The sequence below is a fragment of the Ictalurus punctatus genome, chromosome 13 (assembly GCF_001660625.3).
Source record: "Ictalurus punctatus breed USDA103 chromosome 13, Coco_2.0, whole genome shotgun sequence".
NCBI classification, from domain to species: domain Eukaryota; kingdom Metazoa; phylum Chordata; class Actinopteri; order Siluriformes; family Ictaluridae; genus Ictalurus; species Ictalurus punctatus.
Genome location: NC_030428.2, coordinates 7,657,524 through 7,670,588, shown reverse-complemented (window position 1 = coordinate 7,670,588; position 13,065 = coordinate 7,657,524). Strand labels below are relative to the sequence as shown.

The following is a 13,065-nucleotide window of genomic DNA, read 5'->3' as shown; positions in this document are numbered from 1 at the left end:
TTATATATTATTGATAGCATCTTGTACTTTCTCAATTATGTATATTACTTATTTATAACTTAATAATGTTGATCATTATGTATTGACTAGTCTTAGGTTGTGCATCTATCTATCTATCTATCTATCTATCTATCTATCTATCTATCTATCTATCTATCTATCTAATTCCCGGGGAGGGGGTGGGGGGGTTGGCACTTCCCGCACCCGTTACTGTATGTGTGATATAAGATATAAAGAGGGCTTTAAACCAACATGAAAGTAAAGACCTGCAGTTAAACACATGTCAGTCCTTAAATAAAGGCTTTGCAGTGACATAGTTGCTTCCATGTCATTGCACATGTTTGTGTGAATATACTTCTTTTTAATGACACACTACTCCAAAGCCAGCCTAGATTTATTGTAAACATGTCTGAAATTGTTCCAAGTGTGGCAGCCGTGCAATCCTGGGTATGCGCAATAAAATACAGAGCCTTTATTTCTTATCCATTTCCTGTAGCCTACATGCATTTTCCTCCACGGTATGGTAGACATGCATGGCTAGCAGTGTCACTACTCTTCAGAAATCCCCACAGCATTTCTCTTGTCGTAGTGTTTTTGCTTTGACGCAGAAAAGCATTGGTGATTAAGGAAGTACTTGACGTTCATTTTCAAGGCCTGTCGAGTTTAAACTGGACTCTTTAGTCTGCCTTTAGAAGTTAGTGCTGGCCTGCGGGTAGATCACTAAATCTAGATAATGTTCATTTTTCTTCTTCTGAGACCGCAAGTTTAAGGGTCAAACTGGTACTGGGTCACTGTTTACACACACACACACACACACACACACACACACAATCAGATGACTTGACTGTGTAAGTTTATATCAGAAATGTAGGCTATAGGGCGTGTGTAAAGCTTTCGTATTTCTGTGAACATTCATTTTCTGTGTAATGGCGCGCAATAAAAATTAACAACCACAATAAACAGGTTCTTATAATAAAAACGGTGAAAATAAACGTATAATACAAACAGAAGATTTAATAATAATTAATGAATAATTCATAAGGTAGTCTGTGTTTATATGTATTCTAGTTATATTTTACAAACGGCCAACACCACATATTGCTATAGGCAATATAACAGCATTTAGCCTATATGACATTTTTATCTGGCAGGAAAAGTACGGATTATTTTCTCCAGGCATTATAGTCTATTCAATTCATTTTGGATTATTAATAAAGTATTAGGTTTCAAAATAGTTAGGTTCAGAAATTTTATTTCAAGTTCAAGTTTATGAAAAAAAAAATTAAATAAAAAATTCTCAAATGTTGATCCCTGTAACACCCACGCAAAAATTTTATTAAATTAAATTAAAAATTAAACTATAACCTAATTAAAATTTTAACCTATATTTATTCATTTCTAAATGCTATATTTGGATTACGATTCTAATATTATCTTCCTGTAAAAAAATAAATAAATAAATCCACCCAAATAAATAAATAAATAAATAAATAAATAATCCCTAAAATATTTCTTAATTATTTAATTTATTTCTGGGTGTGTGCAGTTGATTTATCAGGTCGAATAAGCGCCGATATCTGCGTGTGCCACCTTTCCATAGCATACTTAATCAACTTAATTAGCTTCTCCCTCGGGTCGCGTGACATAGTGCGCACTGGAAGCCAATCAGCTCGCGCGTTCCCGCAGCGCGCTGACACAGACACACTCCGGAATTGCGTGTGTTCATATGTTGGACGGTTTTGTCACGATTTAAGAAAGAACACTCATTTTCACCTCTTCGTTTCGTTTCGATTCGATTCAACCGGAAATATATTTCATCCACATTTTTTTTATTTGAAGGAATACGCGGTTCCACGTTTGCTAAGCCGTTATTCCAAGTCCTCGGAATGGATTAGATTTAAGGTTTCGCGCTCGCGCACTAACCGGCCAACAAACTTTGACGCTGTCCGTCACTTTTATGGCCTCTGCTTCCAATGATGTCTATGAGTTTCGCGCCTGACGGCTTAGGTTCTGCGGATGCGTCCAAATCGGCGTTTTTAGAGCTCGGTCACGGGATCCCCGCCAGCCAGCAGCACTTTTCGGGACTCGCGACGAACGTTTACCCCACGCACGGGCTGCACTCGGGCGGACACCCGCAGCACGAGAGTCCCTTTCCCTCCAGCGCTTGCCATTACGGCGGGCCGCTCGGTTACGGCTACTCCTCGCCGCTCAACGCTCCAGCACCCGCTCCTACTTATTTACCCTACCAACAGGGCAGCTACAGAAACCCACTGAGCCACACGAGGAATGACGAGACCGGTAAGTGCGCTCTGAACCGTGAATAATCTCACTCTGAAAAGCAGAGAAAGCAAACATCAGCCTCTAATCATCATTTCTGCTGCGACCCAAAACTAGGATCTTAATGTCGGGAAATGAGGTGTTTTGCTGATGTAGCCATGCGAGGATTATTTTATATTATTAATATAGTGTATGTATTCTGGTCTATTTAACCATTCATATAGGGTTTTATATATATATATATATATATATATATATATATATATATATATATATATATATATATATATATATATATATATATATATATATATATAAAGAAAATGATGGTGGCGTTTGCATTCATCATTTGAAATATAATTTCCAGTGTTATGGATTTGTATGTATTTAAACATATAAAGTAATCTGAGACCTATAGGCCTATATGTGATAGTGTTTGCTCCCTCCCTTCATATAGAGGCCCAGTGAGATTCATAGAATCAAAGATTTGCTATATTATTAATAGGTTTGAAAGTTTTAAATACACATTGTTCGATTCCTTTCAGTATCCAGGTACAACAATTCAAAAGGTCTGATAATAATAACCCATCATATATTAATTGAGTGCCCATGGTGTCATGGTGTCTTTAATTAGTTTTATTGGCTGCATTTTCCCGGGTTGAGGTTATGTGACGATTATTATCAATGTCACATGCTAATAGTGTTTATTAGTGGATGTTGCTGATTTAAACATTTCATTTAGTTGTAAGTGATATTATTATTATTATTATTATTATTATTATTATTATTATTATTATTATTATTATTGGTGGTGGTGGTGATGGTGGCATTATTATTATTATTATTATTATTATTATTATTATTATTATTATTATTATTGGTGGTGGTGGTAATGGCGGCATTATTATTATTATTATTATTAGTATTATTATTAGTATTATTATTATTGGTGGTGGTGGTAATGGCGGCATTATTATTATTATTATTATTATTATTAGTATTATTATTATCATTATCATCGTGTTTTCTATGTTGTTACACTCATAAATTAGTGGAATATGATTTCACATGATTTGATTGGAGTTTCCTTAGTTATAGAAACCTAAATGAAGGAAAGTGTTTTGCTAGATGATACTTATAAGCCCTTGTAATGGAAAAGACTGTATATTTAGTACTTTAATGTAACAGAGTATCTGTAATTATTGAGGGTAGCGTAATAACACTGTAAATACTGTCTAGTGGAAAAATTATTTTAACACATGTCCTTTATTATTGTTGTGTGTGAATAAAGATCACGAGAAACAGCCAGTGATTGAGAACGGAGAGATTCGTGTGAGTGGTAAAGGGAAGAAGATGCGCAAACCGCGCACAATCTACTCGAGTCTGCAGCTCGCCGCGCTGCATCAGCGCTTCCAGCAGACCCAGTACCTCGCACTGCCCGAGAGAGCAGACCTGGCAGCCAAACTGGGCCTCACACAGACACAGGTACGAGGGTGAAGCACAGATGTAGACTACAAAAAGGCAGACGGACCCCAATCTGGGCTTGATTTGGGGGCTTGAATTTAGATAGATAAAAAAAAAAGGAGAAAGTGAGGTCGGGGTTCGACTAAAGGTCGCAGCTTTTCTTAGGACACTTATGTGTATATGAAATTAAGCGCCTTTTTAAAAGCACTTGTCCTGCAGTGACTTCAGCGCTGAGGAATTTGCAGTTTAGTTTTTGTTGAATTATTGTTGCTTTTAATCTGCGCTTTTGGCTTTCTGTGCTCTTTTACATTCTTAATATCTAGCGGTTTCTTAACATTATCCAGTAACTACATGAAAATCTACAAACGAGTTAAGAGTGAGTGGGACGTGTGCAATCAAACATGGTGTCTTGGAGTTTGGGAAATTATCCTGACGCTTGGAAACAATAGAGGTTAATGCAGGTCCTGTATACATCAAAACCGGATGACAGCTTTTGAAGTTGTGTAGGCCTGTCAAAAAAATTTCTACCATTTGTCAGTTCTGTCGTTTCACATTGTGCTACATAGGTTTTGGGCCTATAGGCAATGTAGTTATCAGCAACAATGTAATTACCTGCAATATTAGGAACCACGAATCCTTCGAGGGCTACAACTACTACTACTACTACTACTACTACTAATAATAATAATAATAATAATTATTATTATTATTATTATTATTATTGTTGTTGTTGTTGTTGTTGTTGTTGTTGTTGTTGTTATTATTATTATTATTATTATTATTATTATTATTATTATAGTAGTAGTAGTAGTAGTAGATAAAAACTGCTATGGACTTTGTTTGGTTTTTGTTTTTTTGTTTTTTTTAATCATTGATTTCAGTTGCTGGGGTTGTGTGTGTGTGTGTGTGTGTGTGTGTGTGTGTGTGTGTGTGTGTGTGTGTGTGTGTGTGTGTGTATAATTTCACGAACATTTGCTTTGTTGTTGTGTCAATTACAAAAATTTCACTGAGCATGAGCATTTAAGTACTGCAGTATTTAAAAGCCCTTTATTTCATATGTTCATTTATTTGAATGTATACTGAGACACATAGAATACGTACTAACCTAACTTGTATTTAATCTTTTTTTTTTTTTCATATGGAATTTGGATTTCTATGCTTGGCAAAACACCATCTATTAATATCTGTCATTTGCTCATGTGTCAAGACCTGGCAATCAAAGCCAGGCTAGAGCAAACATAGTATGTCAGACACCAATCTTTCACTTCATCTCCAATAATGATTTTCTGCACCAAGCATTTTGTGTGGACCCCAAGAAACATCTAAAAATGCTTAGTTAAACTTAGCTGAATCTGCACTACATGTTTTTTATAATGTTCCTATCATTATATAGCTTCCATGAAACATACTTCACTAAAAAAAAACATTCTATGTCACAAACAAGAAAATATTTGGAGAACCTAAAGCTTTAGATCTCAGAAATCATCATACGAATGATTTTGGATTTGTCTATCAGTGGTTAATGCCCTCTCATAGTACATTATTATTATCAGGTCATTATCAGGTATTGCATAAAACTATAGCATAGCTTTAGTATAGTTCTATGCTATAGTTCTATGCAATACCTCCTAATGACCTGATAATGATAATGTGCTATGAAAGGGCATTAACCACTGATAGACAAATCCAAAATCATTCATATGATGATTTCTGAGATCTAAAGCTTTAGGTTCTCCAAATATTTTCTTGTTTGTGACATAGAATGTTTTTTTTTTTTTAGTGAAGTATGTTTCATGGAAGCTATATGATGTTTAACACAAATGTGTTAGATTTCTAATTGCGATCATTTTCCATTACTTTGTACTGAGGCAGTAAGGCTTAGTGCTATCTGAGACATAAATTAGGTTTAGTGTTTAGGATTTTAAACATACCCAAAAATATGAAACAAGATGAGGTAAGTGATTGTGGTCATGATGCAGGATTTTATGTGGAAACCACGGGCCTGTCTTAAAGTGGAGTATTATTCTCTCACTGGAGATGTCTCCTGCATGCTTCATTACGGACTAAATCTTTTGAGCGAGAGCTGCTATTTCCTCAATGCTTAAGCAGAGAGCTGAAGGACTTTGCTCATGATTGGTTAAGCCTCAGTTAAGAGCCCCTTATCCATGGACTTACTTGGGGCACTAAATGGCTTTAACAAGTCTTTCACGGCAGAGAGCATAATATAAAAAGGGCTGGAGTACATTTCAATAATGTACTCTGTCTGTCTGTCTATACACTATGTGGTAAAAAGTTTGTGAACACCTCATCACACTCGTATGATGCTTTTTGAACATCCATTTTCAGATTTAGACCCCTTCACACTTATAATAACCTCCACTCTTCTGGGAAGGCTTTTCACTAGATTTTGGAGTGTGGCAGTGGGGATTTGTGTTCATTCAGCCACAAGGGCATTAGTAAGGTCAGGTTCTGATGTTGGGCAAGGAGGCGTGGGGTTCAGTCAACGTCCCAGTTCATCCCAAAGGTGTTTAGTGGGATTGAGGTCAGGGCTCTTTGCAGGACACCCAAGTTCTTCCACTCTAACCTTGGCAAATCATATCTCCATGGAGCTCTCTTTGTGCACAGGGGCATTGTCATGCTGGAACAGGTTTGGGCCTGTTAGTTCCAGTAAAGGGAAATTGTAATGCTGCAGTATACATATACATCCTATACAGTTGTGTGCTTCATACTTTGTGGCAACAGTTTGGGGAAGAGCCACTTATGGGTGTGATAGTCACATACTTGCCTACTATACTTTTAGCCATTTCATGTATTTCCTTTCAATACTTGACCAATAACATCATTCTTAATTCTCAAGATATCCTTTCTTGTGACAGACTAATAAATGGAAGCAGGTAATTCATCTCTGCTCATACAAGTGCTGATGTACTCATGATTTATTTTTGACTGATGCAACATGATTTATTTAGCAAGTTCAAGTTAGTGCGGGTTTAATAGACCCTCACTCATTCAAATTATACATCAAGTCAATCTTGGTCCCATCGACGATTTTTTTTTTTCTTGTACCTTACTAACATTTAAATTAAATTCTACTCATTCTCCTCATTTTTATATCCTCCCTCGCTCCATCACACACACTGACACAATTGTTCATCATTCTTTGCCATGGGGAAGTCTGTTTCACACCTGTTTTGTTGTCTTGACTAGACCTCATATCACTCTGCTGCCATCTGTTCAAGAAGAGAAACACTTGTAATCAGATATTTTGTGCAAACGTATCAACTGTATCAGCGCACGTGATTTCTAACTCCCTGCGGTTGTCAGTAAATTTGACTGATATTCCTCTTCAACTTAACTCCTTGACCCAAAGCATAACGACCATTTTGGTCTTTTTTCTTTCTTTCTGTAAACATGATTGCACATGAAGGCACATAAACAAGTGACACACCACACATGTTTTGGATCTCTTACGACCCTGTCACATATATGACTTAGGTCTGGAATCAATCACCTCGCTATAAAAGATGTTTGGCAAACCAGTCTTTAGGAATAAAATGCACATCTTTTATATATATATATATATATATATATATATATATATATATATATATATATATATATATATATATATATATGTGTGTGTGTGTGTGTGTGTGTGTGTGTGTGTGTGTGTGTGTGTGTGTTTATTAAAGCTTGAAGTGGCCAAACCAATAGCAGTTTGAAAGCCATAGTATGAATTTTGCCTGTCTGAGGTTATGGAAAATGTTTGGTGGGAGGTAATTGGTGGCTCCCTATTTTTCCAAGGTGTCAATTTCCAATTGAGGTGAAAGACAACAAATGCCTTGCCAGCGCACACACACACACACACACACACACACACACACACACACACACACACACACACACACACACACATACTCACACACACATTATCTTACTATCCTTGTGAGGAGCTTCCAATTAAATAATTATTAACTAATTACGCTAACTAATGCTATCCCTACATTTAAATTTAACCAAAACCTTAAGTTCAGGGACCATTAGTGGGTTTATGTATAAAAGCTACAAAAAAAAGTTTTAATTTTGGGACAGACAGCTGTTGTGGGGAGACAACCCTTACCCCCTCCCAACCCCACCCCCCCCAACACACACACACACACACACACACACACACACACACACACACACACACACACACACACACACACACTGACTCTATAGGCTTATTCAGCATTTTATGGGAGGAAAATTGAAAATGATTATGATTTTATAATGTAGTGCATAACATGTTAAATGTATCTAAATATAACACTGAGCTGAATATTACAATCTTGCTGCTCTGACTCAAGGGTGGCAGAACAATTTTCTACTCCACATTAAATTCATACCAAAATTATTCCCTGGCTGTGAATCAGTGGGAAAACACACATGCGTTAGATCTGGCCTGCATGTTTACTATGCTTTTGGGTTTCTGGGAATCATTTCGTTAACAATTGTAGACCAAGCGTTATTGTTAGACACGTGCACCGCGGCTCTCATAAAAAATAAAAAAATTTAAAAAATAAATAAAAAATCTAACTCAATGAGAGTGTAATGTCACTGAGTCCATCTCCACTAAGACTGGCTAAATCTGCCTTATAACTATTTATGATTTAATGAGCAGCCTTGGAACTGGCGACTGTCTTGATGGTTAAAATTTGAAATTGTCTGATGACAATTACATACAGGGCTGTAAGCAGAATCCAATTTTTTTATGAGGTAGAATTGCAGAAATGTGCTATACTTAATATATCATATTTCTGAATGTGTACATCTTTTTGGGTTATTTTAAAATATATTTCTAATTCAATTCTCCCTCCAAGGAGTCAATGTCCAGATTGAACATTTTGATAAGTTACCTGTTAATTTCAGCCTCCAAAAATATCTATTTTACTTTCATATTTCGTAAAATGCCAGTGAATTGATTTCCTATTACATATCTCATGTTCCTGAAGAAAATTATGCAGGCTGGATAGAAAAAAAGGAGCATTCATTATTTCGTACAGAACATTGTCCTTCTTTTCCTTGCATATTCCTTTTTTAAAAAATTGTGACAGTAGGATGATTTTATATTAAATAGCAAAAGGGATCAGGAACAAAGCGTCAATTTTATCTAGGCCTAGTTATTGTAAACTATAGAACTCTATAGAAATATGTAGCTGTTTGTTTATTTATTTTTTGTGCATATTATAGCCTATTTTTTACATATGAAACTGGACTGTTTTCGTTGAACAAGCTAATGAAGAATGAATATTATATTCTAGGGGGGGAAAGATGTCAGCTAAAGCTTCTATTCTCTACAGCTTAACTAAACCAAACGAGAGGCAGCTTTTTGTCACCTGGTTGTAGGCTATATTACCCCGTATAAAAACACCAAAAACCTTCAGAAACCAAAGGCCCGGACCTCGGTGTCATGCATGTGTTGTGCAATCCTAATAAATCTTCTCCTAATGAACCTAATTTAGAATAATAATCTGTATTTACTTTTAAAATGCAGGCTATTAACACTCGACCTCCTTTCTGTCTTTTTTTGTTTGTTTGTTTGTTTGTTTGTTTGTTTGTTTGTTTGTTTTTGAAGGTGAAAATATGGTTTCAGAACAAGCGCTCCAAATATAAGAAGATCATGAAGCACGGCCCCACCGGACCTGAAGGAGAGCTGCAGACCGCCCGTGCGCATGCGCAGTCACCCTGCTCTCCTGTGCTGCCAGCTCTCTGGGACGTGCCGATGGCGGGCAAAAGCATGCACACACACCCTGGCGGCTACATGAACAGTTTCGGCCAGTGGTACCCATCATCCCAGGACACTTTACCCAGACCTCATATGATGTGACTCAAATGTGTTTGCTGCCGACATTCTACCGATATAGTGATTATACGACATATGACATATCGTATTATATATGGATACAACGTTGCGTCGGTAATTTTCACTTTTCTGAGCGTTTGTGTTGGCCTACATGTGAGAATTCTTTCATTAAAGTGTAAATACGGTCGTGTATTTAAAGGGGCTGTGACTTTATCCTTGAACAGGTTTTGTTCAGTGCTTGTTGATATTATTAGTCATCAGTGCTTTTTGTTTTATATTCGGACTCCATTAATATTTGTTTTGAATTAAAGGACTGATGAAAGGCTGCCAAACACTGTGTCGCCATGCCATTAAAAGAAATTGTCACTTGAAGAAAATTCTGGAAGTATCTAGACAAAAAAAAAAACATATTAAACTCGCGACACAAAATGTACTTAAATCCTAATCAATTCCCCTTTTTACTTTTGACTTTCAATTCATTTTTCATTCTACTATACAATTGTCTATTATTTCCACAGCATTATGAAGCAACACTTCATAATTCAGGTTCAAATAACAAATTTTATATAAGCTCAATATTTTGAATAAGCTCAAATATAAAATTTGAGCTTATTGGAGCTTTGTTTGGCTTAACATTCGCTGCATTTCTGTTTGTAAAAAAGCTTGACACATTATCATTTAACCCTTTCATGCATAAATTATTTAAAAAAGATATCCAGATTTTTTATATTTATTTTTACATATAATTGCATGCCATATGAATTTTGAGTTTTTCTAAATGTCACATATTAAAAAAGTGAATTGGCAAGGCCATGAATTTAAAAAGAAAAAGCATAAAACTTTGTACCTGAAATGGGGGGAACAACATCTTCTAATGTTTTTATAAACAAAATTTAATATTCAGGTGTAAAATGTTTTATGGGGATGACAGGAAATATAGAAAACATTTTTTTTTTGTATAAAATATAGCAATATCCTTGGTGAAAATAATGATTGGTGCAGCTGATTTTGGAGGTTAAAAAAAACTATTTTCTGTATTAACAAAAACTAACCTCACACAAAGACTTAAATTAGTATTTTGAGTAGTAAGTTTGTAAACAAAAAACAGAGGCAGGCTGCACTGAGAATGGCAAATAGCCTGGAGAGCGACAGAAATCAAGATCATTATTAATATTCAATTACAGTTCTCAGGAGATTAAGTGGTGATTTACATCTTGTAGTTCACTAAAAAATAATAATAATAATCCGACTGTCCATCAGAAAGCATGAACACTATGCATGAAAGGGTTAAATTAATCTACCTTAATCTATGACCCAAATGTTTTCATATAATACAAATTGCTGAACTCTCAGAATGCTATAATGTGACTTCAGAAATTACCCCACTTGAGCACACAAATACATCTGTAAAAATCACACCTACATTTCACGTTACTCCCAGAAACTGCATATGTGAATTCAAGTAATGTTACATGTTCCACAAATTTTCCACAAGTAGTGATTGTGCTTTTAATTTCAGATGTGATTTTTTAATGATTAATTTATTTTCACATGTAAATTTTTCACATAGTGCATGTGTTTCTATTTTCACAAGTGATAATATATGGATTGGTATGAGAAAACCACATCTGGAAAATAAAACCACATAAAACCTTGTATGTGAACAATGAGCATGTGAAAAGTAAGCGCATCATGTGAAAGAAAATCACTCGTAACATTAATGTGAAAATAATTTAATTTTGTAGAAAAACATCACATTTAAAATACTAATACATGCACTAAAATTTGCAAAATGTGAATAGTTCACATGAAAATACTTGTGATTGACTTTTTTTTTCCTCTAAGGGAATTACATTAGAACAATTTTCTATAAGCTATCATTTATTTATTTTGATTAAATCAGCTGAACTGCAACAGTCCTTTGCTTAGTCGCATGAGTGCTATAATGAATGACAGAACAGGTTAGGACAAAAATCCATTTAGGATTAATTAATGATTACTCTTAGTTATCATGTACAACTTTAACTTGTTTGTCTCGTGATGAATTACACAGAGTGAAACAAGTGGATCTATCGTCATATGATCACAATTACACACAAAATTGATATAAGACGGATTTTCACTGCCAGAGTGCTTTGAAAATAGCTGAGGTAGTACACTCTGACACATTTATAGACATACCATCACAGTTTAGTATCTATAATTTATTATCAGACACAAAAGCCCACTAAGCCAAACCCCCAGGATGTGAGGGTTCAAAATTTGAATAAACTGGGCAGGTTGTGGGCAGACAGAGCAGTGAAAAACACAATGAACTGTCTGCACCTTAAAAGGTAATTTCCTTAAGAAAATTCAGACAAATGCTTGCTCAGCATCTGGCGGAGTAATCTGGCACCATGTTCTAAGCTGCTACAACTGTGAGAAGACGTCTTATAATTAAGGGTCTTTTTTTTTTCTTTTTTCTTTTTTTTTTTCTTTTTTTTTTAGAATGGCTTTGTAGGAGAGTCCAGAAACATAATGCAGTCTTATAGAAATAAATAGTCTGTATATTAATAGTCAATGTAATCAATAATAAATCACTTTTAAAATAAAAATCAATTTAAGTTTATGTCAGAAGAAGAGCTGGTAAAAGGCTCTTGATTTCTGTGAAACATGGAGGTAGTTCTATCACAGTGTGGGCATGCAATTCACTAGTGAACCTGGTCAATGCTGAAGATTATCAATTTTGATTCATTAATTTGGTATCTTTGGGGAAAATGACTAGCCTTGCTTTCAGAAAACTAACAGCAGTACAAACACACTACAAACATTATTAGGGTGCAGGGGTGCAGGGTAATATATTGTATTTACACATTGCGAAGTTCCACTTTTGCTTATTCTCAGGTTGTTGGAGTAACATGATCCAACAGGCTGTTTGTCTTTGTCAGTGAATTTTGACCCAAGTAAAATAAAATGATTTCATATAAAAGCGTCATTAATCACAATACACATTTCTGGTTTTTCACTGGTTGTGCTAGCATGGGTGTTTAATGCCAGCATCCAGCCTTGAATCAATATTTCCTGAGAATGATTGATATTAGCTGTTGCAGTCATACACACATTATCATGAACACTAAAGGATTGCTATATATGAGTCACTGCTGGTTTCACAAGGGCTGTATAGTCAGGTCATTTTATAGCTTAACTTTCCAAATACAAATTATTGTTATGTTTTAGAGAGATCCTTGGAACATTTTGGATTTGTACCACCTAAGTAATTAACCACATTTATGATGGCTAAACAAACCTAGCAAGATGTCAGACAATAAACATTACTTAAACAAAGAATTCATTTTTAAATTAATTATTGAAAGAAGCATAAATCAAAAACTTCAGGACTTAAATCTTGTCAAAAGGAGACAGGGGACTTTAAAGGAGAGACTTTATGCTGTTTTACTAAAACTTGTAATTCAGAATTTTAGACATCTGAGTTAAAAAAA

General features: G+C 35.2%; 1 protein-coding gene across 1 annotated transcript; it reads left to right on the top strand.

Moving 5' to 3' along the window:
• Positions 1 to 1,643: 1,643 nt before the first annotated feature.
• dlx4b (distal-less homeobox 4b) lies at positions 1,644 to 12,564 on the top strand. Its single transcript, XM_017484409.3, has 3 exons — positions 1,644 to 2,298; positions 3,569 to 3,762; positions 9,359 to 12,564. Exons 1-3 carry the CDS (start codon positions 1,974 to 1,976, stop codon positions 9,608 to 9,610), a joined length of 771 nt encoding a protein of 256 aa, XP_017339898.1. The 5' UTR covers positions 1,644 to 1,973; the 3' UTR covers positions 9,611 to 12,564.
• The last annotated feature ends 501 nt before the right edge of the window (positions 12,565 to 13,065 follow it).

Bases quoted from the DNA above. Each gene is read 5' to 3' on its own strand.
- dlx4b (XM_017484409.3), top strand. From the start codon at position 1,974: ATGATGTCTATGAGTTTCGCGCCTGACGGCTTAGGTTCTGCGGATGCG. The intron at 2,299-3,568 runs GTAAGTGCGCTC...GTGTGAATAAAG, and splicing joins CACGAGGAATGACGAGACCG to ATCACGAGAAACAGCCAGTG. The intron at 3,763-9,358 runs GTACGAGGGTGA...TTGTTTTTGAAG, and splicing joins TGGGCCTCACACAGACACAG to GTGAAAATATGGTTTCAGAA.